The 16,563-nt window shown below is 40.4% G+C and overlaps 2 protein-coding genes across 2 annotated transcripts; both read right to left on the reverse strand.

Annotated features, from left to right (window-relative positions):
* Positions 1-237: 237 nt before the first annotated feature.
* On the reverse strand, positions 238-3,896 carry LOC139133231 (uncharacterized). Its single transcript, XM_070699724.1, has 3 exons — positions 3,176-3,896; positions 1,489-1,710; positions 238-603 (listed from the first exon to the last, which is right to left on the reverse strand). The coding sequence occupies exons 1-2, from the start codon at positions 3,861-3,863 to the stop codon at positions 1,493-1,495; spliced, it is 906 nt and encodes a 301-aa protein (XP_070555825.1). The 5' UTR covers positions 3,864-3,896; the 3' UTR covers positions 238-603; positions 1,489-1,492.
* A 1,486-nt stretch (positions 3,897-5,382) lies between these two features.
* On the reverse strand, positions 5,383-16,191 carry LOC139133232 (alkaline serine exoprotease A-like). Its single transcript, XM_070699725.1, has 9 exons — positions 16,085-16,191; positions 14,714-14,836; positions 11,904-12,035; positions 11,478-11,604; positions 11,161-11,273; positions 10,017-10,158; positions 8,680-8,864; positions 7,994-8,165; positions 5,383-5,651 (listed from the first exon to the last, which is right to left on the reverse strand). The coding sequence occupies exons 2-9, from the start codon at positions 14,834-14,836 to the stop codon at positions 5,503-5,505; spliced, it is 1,143 nt and encodes a 380-aa protein (XP_070555826.1). The 5' UTR covers positions 16,085-16,191; the 3' UTR covers positions 5,383-5,502.
* Between the last annotated feature and the right edge of the window lie 372 nt (positions 16,192-16,563).

A 16,563-nucleotide genomic window follows, 5' to 3' on the forward strand; every position in this document is an offset into this window, starting at 1 on the left:
TCAACTTATGATCCAAATTTTATTCGTCCACACCATTTCGAATAATCTCAGTATGCAAAACGACAAAGTAATTACAATGGAAAGTTTCCAGAGACAAAGAAACGTGCGTGTTATTTTCAAAAGCATGTCAGAGAAAAAACATTTTTCCCTGAACATACATTGGTGTTTTCAGCTAAATTACAGCTGAAAGATGAACTCTAATGCTTTAATACCAAATATAATACAAAAATCTTAATGAACTTTTTCACAGAATTTTTATTCAGTAAATGACAACTTTTGGCAGTTGTCTGACAGTCAAAGTATACAAAACTCAACACGATCCTAGCTATAAACTGAAGAGCTAGATAAAACACTTAAAACAGTGTTTATATCTGCTTGTTTCTATTCTATGATATTTGCTGGAAGGGAAGGAAGGAGACAGCCTCACTATACTTGTTGACTGCGCCGATTGGACGTCTCACGTATATGAGATGATTGGGCGTCAAGCGATCACACTGGTACAGCCTGTTGTTAATAAGAGCGCCACCAACGTTAGATTGTACATGAAGTCAACTCCGTGCCACATAGCATCTGACATCGGGTTTCGTGTCTGAAACAACACATCTGCGAAATGATACAGAATGTCAATTACTCAATGCTGACGAACAGATTCAGAAAGAAAGTTGAAAGCGTTACGTAATAAGGCCGATCCCGAAATGACTTTCATGTTTAATGTTCGTAGGTCAAGACTATATGAGTGGAGCTGTTCCGTGAGCTGCTGTGGTTTTATGACACCAGGCCAAGTTAAAGGGAAGTCATCGAAACTGCGCCTGTGCGAGTTTCTTGTCAATAAACAATGTATTTCATGCACGATATCTAGGATGCACCTCATCATCATAGCGGCAAAATTTAAATTATACGATGTAGATTATGATAAACATGTTTTAACTTTCATCAATCACCATCGTACCTTGCTTGATACAGTGTTTACATAGGTCGTATGGGTCCCACCCGTCCGACGACTGTATCCCTTTAATTGATGTTGGGTTTTCTTTTTTTGTTTGATAAATATCTACACATTAGGAACAAGCGAGATGTATACCAATTGCATCCAATTGACAATACAGCGCCTGACATGGCTGACATGGTGACATGGCTTTTTTTTAGATTTGTGGAACTGGTCTATGGAATGCCTTGCCATCAAATATTTGGCAAGTTTAATTACTTTAAGAGTTTAAAAGTTAAAACAAAAATCATCATCTTATTGTTTTAGTACGTGTATTTTTATTGGTGAAAGTGTAACCGTTTTTGACGTGCATTTTAGAATACAATTTTTATTATAACTCGCATTGAGATTATTTTAATGTAATGTGCGATATAAGAAAGACAATCTGTTGTTGTTATTGTTGTTTGTTGTTGTTGTTGTCGTCATTGTCGTCTTCATCATAGTTGACGGTAGCCGCACACAAGTTGTTTCAACTGCCTGTGGCAGTAATATCGACGTCTCACCTGGTTAGGGCATCACGCCGGAAATCACGCCCTCAACTCTGGTTTTCCTAGGTCTGTTGCTTTTCACGGAACACTCTCCGCTCTCCGTGTTGTACGAGAACGATTTACATCCGGGCGTATCTTTACAGGCGATGCAACACTGAGAGACGCTCCGCTTGGGTTCGATAACGACATCAGCTACATCGCCACCTTCGCGATTTGTATTATACTCCAAGTTGCACCCTGCGTTAGAGAAGACCGAAAAAACAATGTGAGGCGCATGCGCATTCGGTAAATCAAGACACTTTGCTCCTATGAAACTGTCACCAATCCATAGTGTCTATGGTCAAACAAAATCAAAGTTTTATGGTCAAAATCATACGCAACAAGCAAAAAGTACACAACAACATCACCCTCCAGCTGTGAAAGATAACACTCTAATCGAAAAATTGAATATTCCGACGCGATAAATGCATTTCACACCTGGAATCTCTCCTGTCAACAACTTGTAATACCCTATCTACGATCTTTTGATCAAACATTATATAATCCTTACTGTTCTGCTAGTAGTAAACTTGACATTGCACGTTTATTTTGAGATGGGATCTCGCAGGGCCCGCCCTAAAGTACGAATTGAGTGCATATGAATTCAACTAAACGCATTTAATTACACCTTGTACGTGAAATATCGAGGAGAAAACAAAATGGTTTTTCCTGCCACATGAATTCGACCTTTCATGGAGACTGAACGATCGTACTTTGCACGTCCAAAAAGAAGAGGGGGCGTGCGCACAATCGCTCATACGGCTGGATATAGACTTAACTATCTTTCATATAGAGATTCCAACATGTTTTTTTTATTGTCGAGATCACGTTCTTTAGATAGGCCTATTTCATAATTGTTGACGTATTTAAATCGTGACAGCCATTTCTGTAAACATTAAACAAGGTCGCAAAAAGAGGTGACAAATGTTTCTGTATGGATTGAACGTTCCATGAACTACCCTGTGACTGATTTTTGCGTAGGTCAGCGGAGCGGGAATTATGCTCTGGCTCGCGAGAATGGATAAAGAATGAAAAAAAATTGTCGTTGAATGTCCGTGGAGATAGTCTGTATCCTACCTGCATGGAATGTCTATATAAACTCAATTGAGTTACATCAGAGCTTTTTGCTATCTCACATAATATCCAATTGGCAAACAAAGATCTTTATATCGCAAAGCAGGTGTGTACACAAAACAGCTTGTATCCTCACAGGGGCCTATGCAAGTTATTCTGGAATCAAAGTGCTCAAATATCAAATGCTTATGAAATTTTGGGGCAGTAAAAGTTAACATTCGGACAACTTCCTTATTTTTGATATTGAAAGTTGGACTTTATTAACCACCGCATGCTCGTTTGCATAAATGGGTATAAGCAGCGTGCAGCCTGAGCACCTCCTATATAGAGAGCATTTTACATTGCTTTCTCAAAAATGTGTAAACATTATACGCAAAATCGTTTGTCAACAACTTGAGGATGACATTGCCCCAGGCATGGATGTACAAAAATAGATGCTCCAGGTAACGCTGCCCGGGGTAACAAATGCACACTTAAATTTCGATTCGCCGTTGTTAAAAAAAGTTGTTTTTGTTTTTGTTTTGCATATCTTTCCACCTCAATCTCGGTAAATTACTAGAGCTGTGAAAAACTCTACGAAAGTTCCTACCTGCGCTTATTTGCATATCCAACAATTCATTTTGCAGATTAAAGATCATTTCCATCTGGGTTTCTATCCTTTGGCTTTGACCTTCTATACGACGGTGCAGTCGCCGGACTTCGCTGCGAAGTTCCCAAATTTCACCACTGTCCACTTGCCCATTGCTAAGCTGCGAATGCTTCAAGCTATCGACCGCCGATCTCTGCTCGTAGAGTTCTCCCTCGTACTCCTGCAGCCTGCCTCCGAAGGCCGACATTTGGTTCTGCATCTCGTTCTGGAGGCTGGCGATTTTGCCGTTCTGGCTCTCGACCAGAAACTTCTGCTCGTCCAGGTCCCGCTGCCAGTAGTCCATGTCTGCGTTTTGCGTGGAGATCTGAGCGTTGATGTCTCGGATGTGGAACTGCAGGAGTTCCATGGCGCCTTCAATGTAATACATGTTGGCAATGGTCTCCAGCATACCTTTGCAAGTCCCGTTGTTTTCGCTGGGAAAATGGAACATATAGGCGCACACGTTGGACTGGAAGCAGTAGTTCTGGATTTCCGTGCATTCTCTCGGCTGACCAGAACAGTAAAGTACTTGCAGTAGCATCACTACAGCAGCAAAACTGAATGCTTTAACCCTCGATACAGCCATTTCAAGCGTTCGCTTCACTTGTAACCGTGAATTCCAAGGTTTGACAGCTCCTCTGTTGATCATCAAGGGTAGCGCTAGATGTGATCTATTGATCACAAGGCGTGTTTTATCGAAGTAAATGATTAACTTCACATGAAAAGGGAGGGATTCACCTCTCTCGCAGTCCCTTCAATCACCGACCGTGCTCCTTTGTACCCTCAAAACCATGTGGGAGGGGCTTCGTTTCCATAAGCATGCCGACTGATCTAACGATGTGTTTCGTTGAGTAGAGATGGAAAGCGGATGACGAAAGGAATTGAAATCATTAGGTTTAAAATGCGTGTAAATAGATAGTACCAAATCTCTAGTATGATTCCTCTATTGACATGGTATTGGTACTTTGAAGGGCCCGGTGGGGCGCCAGGAAACTTTCTTGTAGTTTTTCTGCGTCGCTGTAGACTTGGTTCCAGTCGGTGACTGTGTAAAGGAATTTGAGCAAGTTTTAATGTATTAATGTTACTTTTAATACGAGATATTTTTTTCTGAGATCCCATAGTACGATTCTACACTCTTCGCGCTTGTAACATGGGTAAGAGGTGAACTCCCTGGGTAGTGGATTTGCGCATGCGTGCTGTGAAAGCGATGGGCAGGAATTCGCGATAACTGTACATCTCGGTCTGTTAAAAACAGTTGCGATGACTCTTCTACGTCGCATTCAATAAAGTAGTTTTTCTTCCCAGAATTGGACCAAGTCTAGCGTAGTTGCAACTACAACTCTGTCGATATGACTTGTCGTGCGAACTTTTCAGTGTCAGCGGCGATCCGTGCTTGTTTAGGGGAGATATCGATGATATGGCAATGCTTTGCACACAAAAGCGATCAGCAATAAAACTATAGTGTACGTAGAGCGCGCTCGCTCCTGCAGAAGATGAAAAGCTTACAGAGAACGCCCTCAACTTGCACGGCAATCACATTGTATCATGTTTTTCGGAGACTTTAACTGATTCTGATTCATATTTGTCAGTTCTAATTTGGAAAATTTAAGTCACACAATGTGGGTTTTCTTATAAAGTCGTGACGTCCATCGTAAAAATATCTGCATCTCCACTCGGTACATTTATATGACATATACACGAAGACCTTTTGTATTAAATTTGCTAGTTCTTATTTCTTAGAAATCCCATTGATCAATACCTTTGGCTTTATGGTCTGCAGTCATCACGAAAGCATCATACGTTGCCATCGTTACGATAACTTTTATTACGCACAGGATGTGTTGGGTGGCTTTGGTTTGTATCATGGCCCCGGGTCTATGTTTGTGTGTGTGCTTACAGTCGTAATGTCCATCACTTTATTTGATTGTGCCATTATTCCATCTATGACTTTATTCGATTGTGCTATTATTCTACACTTATAATGTTCACTTCTTTTCTGTTCTTTGTAATACCACAGGGTAAAGGAGTCAGTCTCCTGGGCAGGGGGAGGCCTTATCTTAGATAAAGTTTATAACAAATAAACGTGGTGGTCTTGTTAATCAGGCAGCAAACGCCGGGAAGTTACAGTGTATGAAGTCAATGATATGAACTGACAAGGCACAAGCTCATTGCTTTGCAAGTTTATTTCCAATAATCACTGAAACACATGACCTTTCCAACAAATTTCATTGACACCCACAATCAATGACCCCTTAATAATTTCCGATGTCCGTAGTGAAGAAATGAAATCAAGGTTTCGGCTCCACGTACAGCATGTAATTAACTGTATCAGCCGGAACGTCAGTGATAACCCCCTTGGTGGAGTCTGCGGTTAGCTTGGCATGCACTTCATCCGGGGTAAGCACAGTGTTCTCCTCCAAGATTAAAGCAGCGGCTCCTGTAAGAAATATCATCAAAATTATTTTGATTCGTTCCTTGTAGAATGTGTTGCTATGGATCGAACTGATACGAGAGTGCGCTCTCCCTATAGTAAACCCCGGGGGTACTCCCATAGAAAAGGTGTACCGGTATGTGCCGCTCGAATGGGTCGCTTTTGGAACACGGGTCATCCGAAAAAAACCCCTTAGCATGGGCCTATAACACAGCAAATGTCCCATACTTTAGGAAGCGTTCAGTTATTATGGCCTGGGATGGGCCGGCAAATTCTTCCTGGGCATCAGTCAAAATAAGTGAACCCCCTACCCATTGCACCAAAAAATTGATGACCCCCATAAGATGACAAAAATTTCATGACCCCCCCTCCCCCGCACATTGCTTAAGTAAAGCTGCACATACATACACCTCTGGAAGGGGCTGGGGGCGATAGAATCAAAAAAAAAAATTATCAAATTTTTCAAATGACCCCTTACAAACTCACAAGGTGTTAATATTCAAATTTCCCCTTCTGACTTGCTATAATTTTGAAATTACCCCTCAAAGGGATCGGACGGAAATTACAGGTGGATCGCAATATTTTTACTCAAGCGTATGCAAACAAAATTTTAATATTTGGATTTAATTGATACTATCAGCTGTTGATAATGTTGATTCACTATACATGGTAGTCTATGAGAAAACTATGTAATACTTTTTCAATACAAAACTATATCTATGCATTTATAGATATTAAATTGACTTAAATGAAATAGGGTTGTTACAACTGGATGTGGACAAAAAGTTTGACTTTAGAATTTCTCCAAAAATGTTCATCCACTATACATGGGAAACTATGATAAAATTGTGAATAATTTTTTTCCAATGAAAAACTTGCTATACTTGTGCATATACAGACGTTGAATAATTAACATAATTGTACTAGATTAGAATATGATGGTTAAAGGTGCATATTATGTGTACAAGAAATCTGATCTTGGAATTTCCCTGAAAATGTCCACCCACTATACACATGGGAGTCTATGAGGAAGCTATGAATAATTTTTTTTCCAATTCAAAACTATCTTATCTGTGTATTTATGGACGTTTGATAATTCATTTTAAAGTACTAAGTTAAACTAGGATGACTAAAGGTTGATATGTGTGCAAGAAATTGGATTTTAGAATTTCACCGAAATAATGATACACCATAAATGGTAGTCTATGAGGGACCTATGAATAATTTTTTCTCCAATTCAAAATTATCTAAATCTGTGTATTTATGGATGTTGATAATTCATTTTAAAGTACTTAGTTAGACCAGGATGCTTAAAGGTTGATATGTGTGCAACTTGAGAAATTGGATTTTGGAATTTCATTGAAATGTTGAATCACCATACATTGGAGTCTATGAGAAAACTATGAATAATTTTTTTACAATGCTAAACTCAATTAATTTGTGCTTTTATAGGTGTTTGATAATTGATACAAAAGTACTTAATTCAAACAGGGTATTTGAAAGTTCAGATGTCAACAACAACTATGATATTGGAATTTACCTAAAAGTATAATTTCACTTTTCGTGGTACTAGTCGTCTACAGGTAACTGTTAAATAATTTCCCAGACAAAACTTGCTATATCTCTAATATGTAAGTTATAGGAATTGTACATTGCCCTCAGTGAGCTCGATTTACCAAGAGAAAACCCTCAGAGTTGCCTAGTCAAGATGTTCATGTGACAGATAATTATACTTTTGTTCAGATTTACAGTTAAATGACTTCAGAGAATGAAATCATGCAGCGAATCATTTTTATCTCTCAGAATATTTCTGAACACTGAAACTGCTTTTTGACGGGACGGATACTTATGGAAATTAACTGATCCCCTTTGAGCTGTTTGAAAAATACATGACCCCCCCCCCTTTGCAGTTTTCAAATTTAAGGTGACCCCCCCCCCCCTGGATTTTGCCGGCCCACCCCGGGCCGTAATAACTGAACGCTCCCTTAGGGAAACCTTCACAACCAACAGAATGAAGGTGAAAAATCGAAAATTTGTCAAGCAAATTCCTAACCATGGGTCATCTTTTGGAATGTACATGGGTAGATGTTTTCAACTTGGGCGGCACACCCCCATATGAAAAATATCAAGAGTACCCCCTTCCGGGAGTAAAACTGACAGATGCAGTCGTGTGCGGGCGCATTTTCATACCCGCTGTTGTTCGGGTCACTTGTACTCTCTCTCTCTCTCTCTCTCTCTCTCTCTCTCTCTCTCTCTCTGAACAAGACACCTAGTTTGACGTCACGCGCGTCGCTGAAAACGTGACGAAAGACCACGACCTCCCTTTGAACTAAATAGCGATTTCCTACCTGCTGCATGTGGAGTTGACATTGAAGTCCCACTCATTGTGGCTATAGCGTCATCGGAAAGGTGATGGGCACTGACAATGTCCACGCCGGGTGCAAAGATGTCAACACAGGTACCAAAGTTGGAAAACCAGGCCCTGGAGTCGTCTATGTCAGTTCCAGCGATAGTATAGGTCTGACGACAAAGAAATTACAATTTTAGTCGAGGAAACAGGTATATTTTCCTCTACTCGATAAAGTGGAAATTGCATTACAAAGTATTAACCTTACTGGCAAACGTGCACCGTGAACAATTATCTAAATAATTATGCAGCTTTATTGAGAGATCTATGGAGGTGGCGGTAAGGATTCAGACACAGAGTTTTCATTTCTTCGCGCTCAAAAATGATTTGTTTTATTTAGGAATTTTGCATTGAGTGGATGGCATAGCAGATGTGAGATATTCGTGTTTCAGTTCAAATTACTGAAAATGCAAAAAGAAGTTATAGTTGCTCTAATCATTCTGAATTGAAAATGACGATATTTCCATAGTAATGTGTCCATGAAAATATGACGTAAATACATAACGATCAATATTTGTGACAAGTTTTTAAAAGGAAAGTTTCGAAAACTTGTTCTCCTCTTTATTTGCATCTTTTTCAGTTTTACGTGACAGTTTGCCCGTGTCTATGGGACACTATTGTCATTACCTTGGCTGCACCAGCGGGGGATTTCAGACTTGCGTCGTCGTTATCGTTGGCGGCGCCGGCAATAACTGTCACTCCGCCGTTGTGCATTCGCTCTACAGCGTCGTCGATCGCTTGACTCCTTTCATAGGCCAAGGAGAAAGAGCTCACAGCGGGAAATTCGGCATTCTCGAGTACCCAGTCCATACCTACATCAATTGGACAGAAACGTATATGAATTAATTCTGTATCAACGTAAAGTGCCCGCGGGGAGAGTTTTGCGGACACTCAAAATTTTACAATACTTTTTTCTCGTGCTCTGTTGCTTGTGTTTGCTCCTTTTGAAGCCTGTTGAATATATGAAATACTCAACTCCGCGTTGTTTTTTTTTTTCATTTAAGCAGCCTTTTACATTAAAGGTATACTGTCCCTGTTCCAATTTTGCCACAGTTACCATGGAAAGAGAAAATTTAACCAATCACAGATTTTAAGCAGTTGTCCGCTTTTTTAAAACAGCGCCCTCACATGGGCATTTTGAATACCAAGGAAGGCCCATTGACCATATATGGGCATATTTAGATTACAGGTGACTGTATACCTTTAATCCGTCGCCTTATGGATAGGCGCTGCGATCAAGATGAAATGAGTAGAAAACTAGGAAACAACTTAATAACATACTTAGTGGAAAGGTAACTAGGTAAGTAGGCATGCATGAATGTATGGAACCTGACTACCTGTCTTCATATGAATAAACTGATCAATCAATCAATCAATCAATCAATGATTTTACTATCTATCTATCGATCGATCGATCTATCTATCTATCTATCTATCTATCTATCTATCTATCTATCTATCTATCTATCTATCTATCTATCTATCTATCTATCTATCTATCTATCTATCTATCTATCTATCTAGGTAGCATATCTAGGTAGCATATCTAGTTAGCTAGCATACCTATCTACCTATACCTACATACCTACCTACCTACCTACTTACCCATCTAGTTGCCTGTCTATCTGGCTGGCTGGCTGGCTGGCTAGCTGTCTGCCTGCCTGCCTGCCAGCCTACCAGTACATACCAAGTACCTACCTACCGACCAACCTATCCGTATCTATCTATCTATCTATCTATCTATCTATCTATCTATCTATCTATCTATCTATCTATCTATCTATCTATCTATCTATCTATCTATCTATCTATCTATCTATCTATCTATCTCTATCCATCCAACTGGATACCTACCTACCGACCTACATACCTACCTACCCACCTACCTACCTACCTACCTACCTACCTATCGATCGATCGATCGATCAAAAGATAAAGAGACAGAACTCATCCGTTGTACGTACATTCAATCACCCAGCTTTCTGGTCCGAAGCCCAGGCAGTTGACGGCACGAAGACCGACTGGGTTTGACAATTTTGCCACGCCGTAGACTGTTCCCGAGGCGGTGCCAGCGCAGTGTGTTCCGTGACCATGGCAATCGTCAGACTGTCATATAAAAATCAAACGTGTGAAGAAAGATCGCAGGAATATACGCATGCACTGTCGATCACGTGACATAACCATGAGATCCGCAAACTTATACACGTTGTTTACTACATGTAAATGACTGTAGTGAAGCATGTCACGCACTTGATAATGACACGCGCCATTTTGGCTGAGGCCCTCGCAAGTTTTGAAGGAAACCACTCCTCAGTATCGGTTAAATAATTTCAAGTTCCCGTCCAGTTGAAACTGCCGTTGTTGTGGAGTAAAAAATAAGCAAATTTTTCGTACCTTTTAGTTTAAAATTTACAAAAACAACTAAAAATTCAGAAACTGTCAGACTATAGAGTTATCTTGTCAACGATGAAACATGTGTCTTGTTACTTGAAGGATCTTAACGTGATTCACCGGGTGGTGAGGGATTGGCTTGTCCCTTAGGGGGCCTTCATAGGTCGACAAATGCAATATACTGCCTAGAATGGCGATATACTGCCTAGACTAGAATGGCGATTACTTGTAATAAGGCTTAGTTTGACACAAACGGACCACTAAAGAATAATCTTAGCCCGACATGAAACGAATAAATGCGTCTTTAGCCAACTAGTATACTTTACGCACCCATTAACGGAATATTTTTGCATTTTGCTTACCAAAAATATACCATCCATTCGGGCTTTCAGTGACATATCACACCAAATGTCGGGTATACCACGAGATTTTGACTAGTTCACGACATGCATGTACCTGGTCAAAACTAGTCATAATAGTAACTTGTCATAACATAAAATAACTAGTCATAACAGTATATTGAAATTCTGGCGTGAAACGTTAAAAGGGGTTGTTTCTGTGACTGCATAGCGCAGCGCTCGCGTTTGTTCCAGCTGTGTTGTATCGCGAATATTGCACTATTAATTTCATGCCTAGACCGATAAGATCACTGCCATTTCAGCATCATTATACTTATATGGTATAATTGAATATACGTACGTAATGCCTAATACCTACCTCCATGTCTTTGTCGACAGCGTCCCAACCATAAGAGGCGCGGCCACCGAAGTCGTTGTGTGTGATGCGAACACCTGTATCGACGACGTAAACATGGACACCACTGCCACTGTCTGCGAAAAGAGCAAGAAACAACGTCCATTGCCACAGCAGAGCTTCTTGAAAAACAATGCTTACTTGCGAGATTAGATGGAGCATGTTTGCTTGCCACAGGTCATTAATGAACTCATTTGAAATACCTCACATAATCCACAACTTATAACCAACCAGTTTGACTTTGCATTTCTCAGTACGATGGTACAGTGAATGCCGCTTACATTTTGGATTGAAGACGTTGTCAAGTCCGGTTCGAGCGTCGATTCGATCAAGTCCCCAGCTGCCAACTTCGATTATACCGCCAATTTGGTTTTCTTTCACGTATTTCACTTCGTTCATATCCAATACCTGTGTATATCAGAGAGAGAGAGAGAGAGAGAGAGAGAGAGAGAGAGAGAGAGAGAGAGAGAGAGAGAGAGAGAGCCTCGGAGAGAGAGAGAGAGAGAGAGAGAGAGAGAGAGAGAGAGAGAGAGAGAGAGAGAGAACGCTGTTTACTGAATTTTTATTTTGGTGGTGGCACTACCCATTTCATGATTGCATTCATGAATAAAGATATTAAGAATTGCATTTTAAATTTTCAAGTCAAATGTATCAAAGATACGGTGCTAACCTACGATAGCCTGAAAAACTGTAACAAATATGCTTACTCTTTGTAAAGCCTGTTTGGGCATAGCCACAGTGAATCCTGGGAAGACTGCACTGTACCTGCCGAGCAAATCCACTTCAAAGTTACTTTGAATACGCTCGATGACCGCATCAAGTAATTCTTTGTATTCGTCCTAGGCAGAGAGAGAGAGAGAGAGAGAGAGAGAGAGAGAGAGAGAGAGAGAGAGAGAGAGAGAGAGAGAGAGAGAGAGAGGGTGAGGGTGTGTGTGTGTAGGACAAAGGAGGAGATAGGGTGTGACAGTGGACAGACAGGCAGACAGACAGATAGGTAGGGGCAAATAGACATTACTTTCAGAAAAAGATTGTTTACGGAAACATATCAATGATTGTAAGTAAATGGACCGACCCGTATTGCAATCAAATATGTTGCCGACGCTTAAAGGTATCCAGTCACATGAAATCTAAATATGCCCATATATGGTCAAAGGGGCGTTCCTTGGTATTCAAAATGCCAATGTGAGGGCGCTGTCATAAAAAGCGGCCACCCGCTAAAAATAAGTGATTGGGTAGATTTTCTCTTTCCATGGTAAGCTTAACTGTGGCAGAATTGGAACAGGTGACAGTATATCTTTAACTTGCGTCATCTGGCCGATTCTTTCAAATTTCTGTATTCATACGGTGACCATGCTCATTGTCATGAGAAACAAATAACGTTTGTCTAAATATACCCCTAACTGATTGCTTCTTCTTAAAATAATCTTTAAATGTGTGATCCCATACTGACGGCACGGGTCTCTTTTGATTGTACAGCGGTTTGCGTTGAATCGTTGGCAATACGAGAACCAGAGACACACTGTCTAAGTTGAGGAGTCGTCAACACTGTCAGGTGTAACTTTTGTCTAGCGGTAATATCAGTCGACCATAAAGAAATTTACTCTGCAAAAGTTGAAACATTGCCCGGAAGGATGTCAGACGTATTCAAAACAACACCACCAGATCACACAAACAACTTGTGCAAATGATGCGATCTGGACAGTTAGTTCGATGTGAGTGGACGCGTGGTGTCAACCATACAGTTTCTTGTTCTACTCTCCAAAGCATACTGAGATACACAGTATTCAGCTTGTCAACTCATGTGTCGACTGCATTGTTATTGTTGACAAGTGAATTTTAGTCCGGAAAAAAATCCGAATGTAAAACGAAAGAGTGCATTTTACACATTTCATAGAGACGATGTGTTGATTAGGTAAATGGTGGGTGTTTCAACATACTTCTGGATGTACAAGAACTTGCAATTATAGTGAAAATAGTGAAAAAACTACTACAAAAGTTACAAATACGGTCTGTGTAACTCTACGACTTAAACAATGGAAACCTTCACCGCGCTTTTCAACGGCAGGGTTTTTTCTATACAAAGCAAGAAAATGCGGATGTCAAAGGGGTAAAATTTCATGTTTTTGAAATTTTCTTTGTTTTTTTTGTTGTTGTTTGAATTGCTACATTTATTTTTTCTTTTGACTGATGCAGCTAACTTCGAGCTAATAATTAAAATATGCGCAATCCTTCTCTCCAGCAAATGATGAATGCTTCGTGTCAGCTGTGCCAAAGCAATAAATCCAAAATCAAGTTGCCAAGGTAACATTGAAAATTGTGGGCATTTAGGCTGCACTGATGTGTTTCATTCAAGATATTCAGACACGATTTTTGGAGTATATCAAATTGTCTTGTTCACACAGAACTGGAGAGCACTTCAAACGTCAAAGTACTGTAGTTTTAACACCCTCCCCCCCCCCCTCTCTCTCTCTCTCTCTCTCTCTCTCTCTCTCTCTCTCTCTCACATTCACACACACATTTAGCATGAGTGCAATTGCTACTCGGTCTCTCTGACTCTCCCAAAATTAAACGCAGTTGCGGTGATCGTCATTATGAAGGGGGAAAGCTGCCTGTATTTTACCACGAAAACAAGCGTTGGATTGCACTGATCCCAGTCGCTTGGCTTTCCTCGGCAGCAGCTACTGGCTCTCCCAGCGTTTGATAACAGTGTAAGACAAGTAACAAATCATGCGATTGAAAAAAACAGTTACTATAAATATTACTGTAGAATTTAGATTTGCCATTATCAAAAACCGAATCTTGATGTGTCGTTTTGGTGCCAAGTTGTATCGGTGTCGTGTTCCGCGATGTAGAGATAGAATCGATCAGCAAGATAAGAAACATTCTTACTATGCCAGCGATGTTGCAGCTATTTGAAAAGCAATCCATTTCTTATATTGTAATGAAGGAATAGCGGATACAGTTCGATGAAAGCCTGAACAATTAGTATGACGTATTGTTGTGAAAAGACAAAAAGGGTAGTCTAAGTTAGATTGTTTTTCTTGTTCATTTCTGCGAAATAAATAAGTAAATATGATCTGTATTTAATCTATCAAGTGATATGCAGCCTTAGCTATCGGTCAGTCTGTATTAAGTTAACCAATTCCATATACCCTCAGCCTGTCTTTTTACCTATAACCGTCCGAACTTTCCATCCATCCATCCGTCCATCCGTCCATCCATCCATCCATCCATCCATCCATCCATCCATCCATCCATCCATCCACCCATCCATCCATTTATCCATCCATCCATCCATCCATCCATCCATCCATCCATCCATCCATCCATTCATTCATCCATTCATCCATCAATCTGTCCGTCTCCACAAGACAATTTTGCCCAACCATCAACTAACTCGCCTTGCTTCTGGCTACCCCGCGCTGGAATTGAAACACGCTTAATTTCCATATCGCCACGGCTGACTCTCCGTCATGAGACTTTGTTTAGTCAACACGACAGTATCTGTACACCCTACCTTCAAGACAACGATGTACTGGTTTGGTATACGTGAGTCCGGGTGGTTTAAATGTAGAGGGGCTCTCGATAGTACTCCATTGGCGAAGAGAAAGAGAACTGCGGCGGCAAGAAATCGCACCATCTGTAGTCAGGGTGACAGGCAGTGACAGACAGACATACAGACAGACAGATGGACACACGAACAGACAGAGAGACAGACAAACAGGCAAGATAAATGAATTGGTAAAATAAGATCGATGACAGCAGGCAAGTCAAGTACAAAGAAAACAGAGAAGGTACGGAAAACTGTAAGTTGTTCTGCGATATCGCCGAAGCTTTATCATCGTTTCATACACACTTAAAAATCACTCTAACAAGAGTAAATCTCTGGTACGGTAATGATATGATATTATCTTAAACGTTCAAAAGTTGTGTACAGTAATGTAAATACAATTATGGCAGACAGAACTGTTTCTTAATAGTTAAAAACACATCACAAAGATTTAACTATCTGTATTCTATGGCTGTAAGGTGATTAAGTTACTCAGACAATTACTACAGAGAAAATGGCCATCTGTCAATAACATCGAATCTTGGCAATGGTGCTCAGACACAATCGTGTTTTGTGTTTGGTGAATTTTCCTTCGTGTGCGCGTGCGTTTTTTGCACGAACTCCTTAGGCTATCATATTGGTTAAAAGTTTTTAAGATGATTATTAAACCCCCTTTTCAACTTATTATAGCGTTCAGAATGCTATTAAACGGACAAAGTCCTCTTTGATCAATTTTGTTTGACATGGAAAGTAGTTTGTGTCGTTTGGCTTCCTGAAACATGCTGAAAATACTGGTCAAATGTGCACAACTACGACTTTGCATGCAGCCAGCCAGCCAGACAAGATTAAACTTTCAGTGAAACATTTTCCTGTCTGCACTAAAAAGAATCAAGTTCTGTGCACAGCTTTCACAATGCTAAGCTGAACATACACTGTTGAATAAAGTTTGAGCCTCATTGAAGCTTTTCTAATGAAATCTTAATCGGTGGTGCCTTTCATATAGATCAGGATGGTAGTTTTCCTTTACATTATGGCAATGCTTACTTGTCATAGAAAAGCAAGTCGGAAAAGGAAATATTCATTTTTTCTTGAAGTCACCAACGAAATGATCTCTTTGCATTCAGCAAAGGGGTAATTTTTGACACTTTTGCAGTTATGCACACCGACATTTTGCACTCTGAGTGACTTTATGCGAGAGTTCCATGTTTTCTTGATATTATAAAAAGGTAGAAAATAGCGACTTTGTCCCTTTAAAACTCGTGTATTTGGAATGCAAAGAAACAACGCAAAAACGCAAAATTTATGAATATTGACTTACATGTCGACACTTTTACTTACCTTTACTGCACCGATGCAATGATATGTACGAGTATGGCCCCCTAATTAGGCTATCACCACCTTAAATTGCTCAAAGCAACAGGTTGTTGGTTTCACATAAGTCACATGGTACATGGCACTTGTCATGCTTTTATTACGATGACGTGCAGACTGATAAAGATCTGGCAGCATATCCGCTTTGAGTGCACACGTCACCAAAGTTAGCACAGGTCTCCTACGTGCAGCCGGGGTCAGAGCCCGTCTAGTTGTCCGCATGGTCATTTCTGCACAGCAAAAGGCTACTGTGATGTCACGAGTCGATAATAGACTATAACGACTCCGTTCGCGAAATTGAGTCGGGAGCAAGAGATTTCGCAGCGGCCGGGCTATTTTTTTACCGGGGGGGGCAGCAACTCGGAAAAAAGCACATTAATCGGACAGGGAAAGGGCTCCGTTGTCTTACGGCAATGCAAATATTTCGGTCAAGCTCATGCCACTAT

This window comes from Ptychodera flava, chromosome 5, assembly GCF_041260155.1.
Source record: "Ptychodera flava strain L36383 chromosome 5, AS_Pfla_20210202, whole genome shotgun sequence".
In the NCBI taxonomy this organism is placed as follows: Eukaryota; Metazoa; Hemichordata; class Enteropneusta; family Ptychoderidae; genus Ptychodera; species Ptychodera flava.

Coding starts and splice junctions, on each gene's coding strand:
- LOC139133232 (XM_070699725.1), bottom strand. CDS start 14,836: ATGGTGCGATTTCTTGCCGCCGCAGTTCTCTTTCTCTTCGCCAATGGA. Junction 12,036..14,713: donor AGTACATCGTTGTCTTGAAG/GTAGGGTGTACA, acceptor CTCTCTGCCTAG/GACGAATACAAAGAATTACT. Junction 11,605..11,903: donor CCAAACAGGCTTTACAAAGA/GTAAGCATATTT, acceptor TGATATACACAG/GTATTGGATATGAACGAAGT.
- LOC139133231 (XM_070699724.1), bottom strand. CDS start 3,863: ATGATCAACAGAGGAGCTGTCAAACCTTGGAATTCACGGTTACAAGTG. Junction 1,711..3,175: donor GGATATGCAAATAAGCGCAG/GTAGGAACTTTC, acceptor TCTCTAACGCAG/GGTGCAACTTGGAGTATAAT.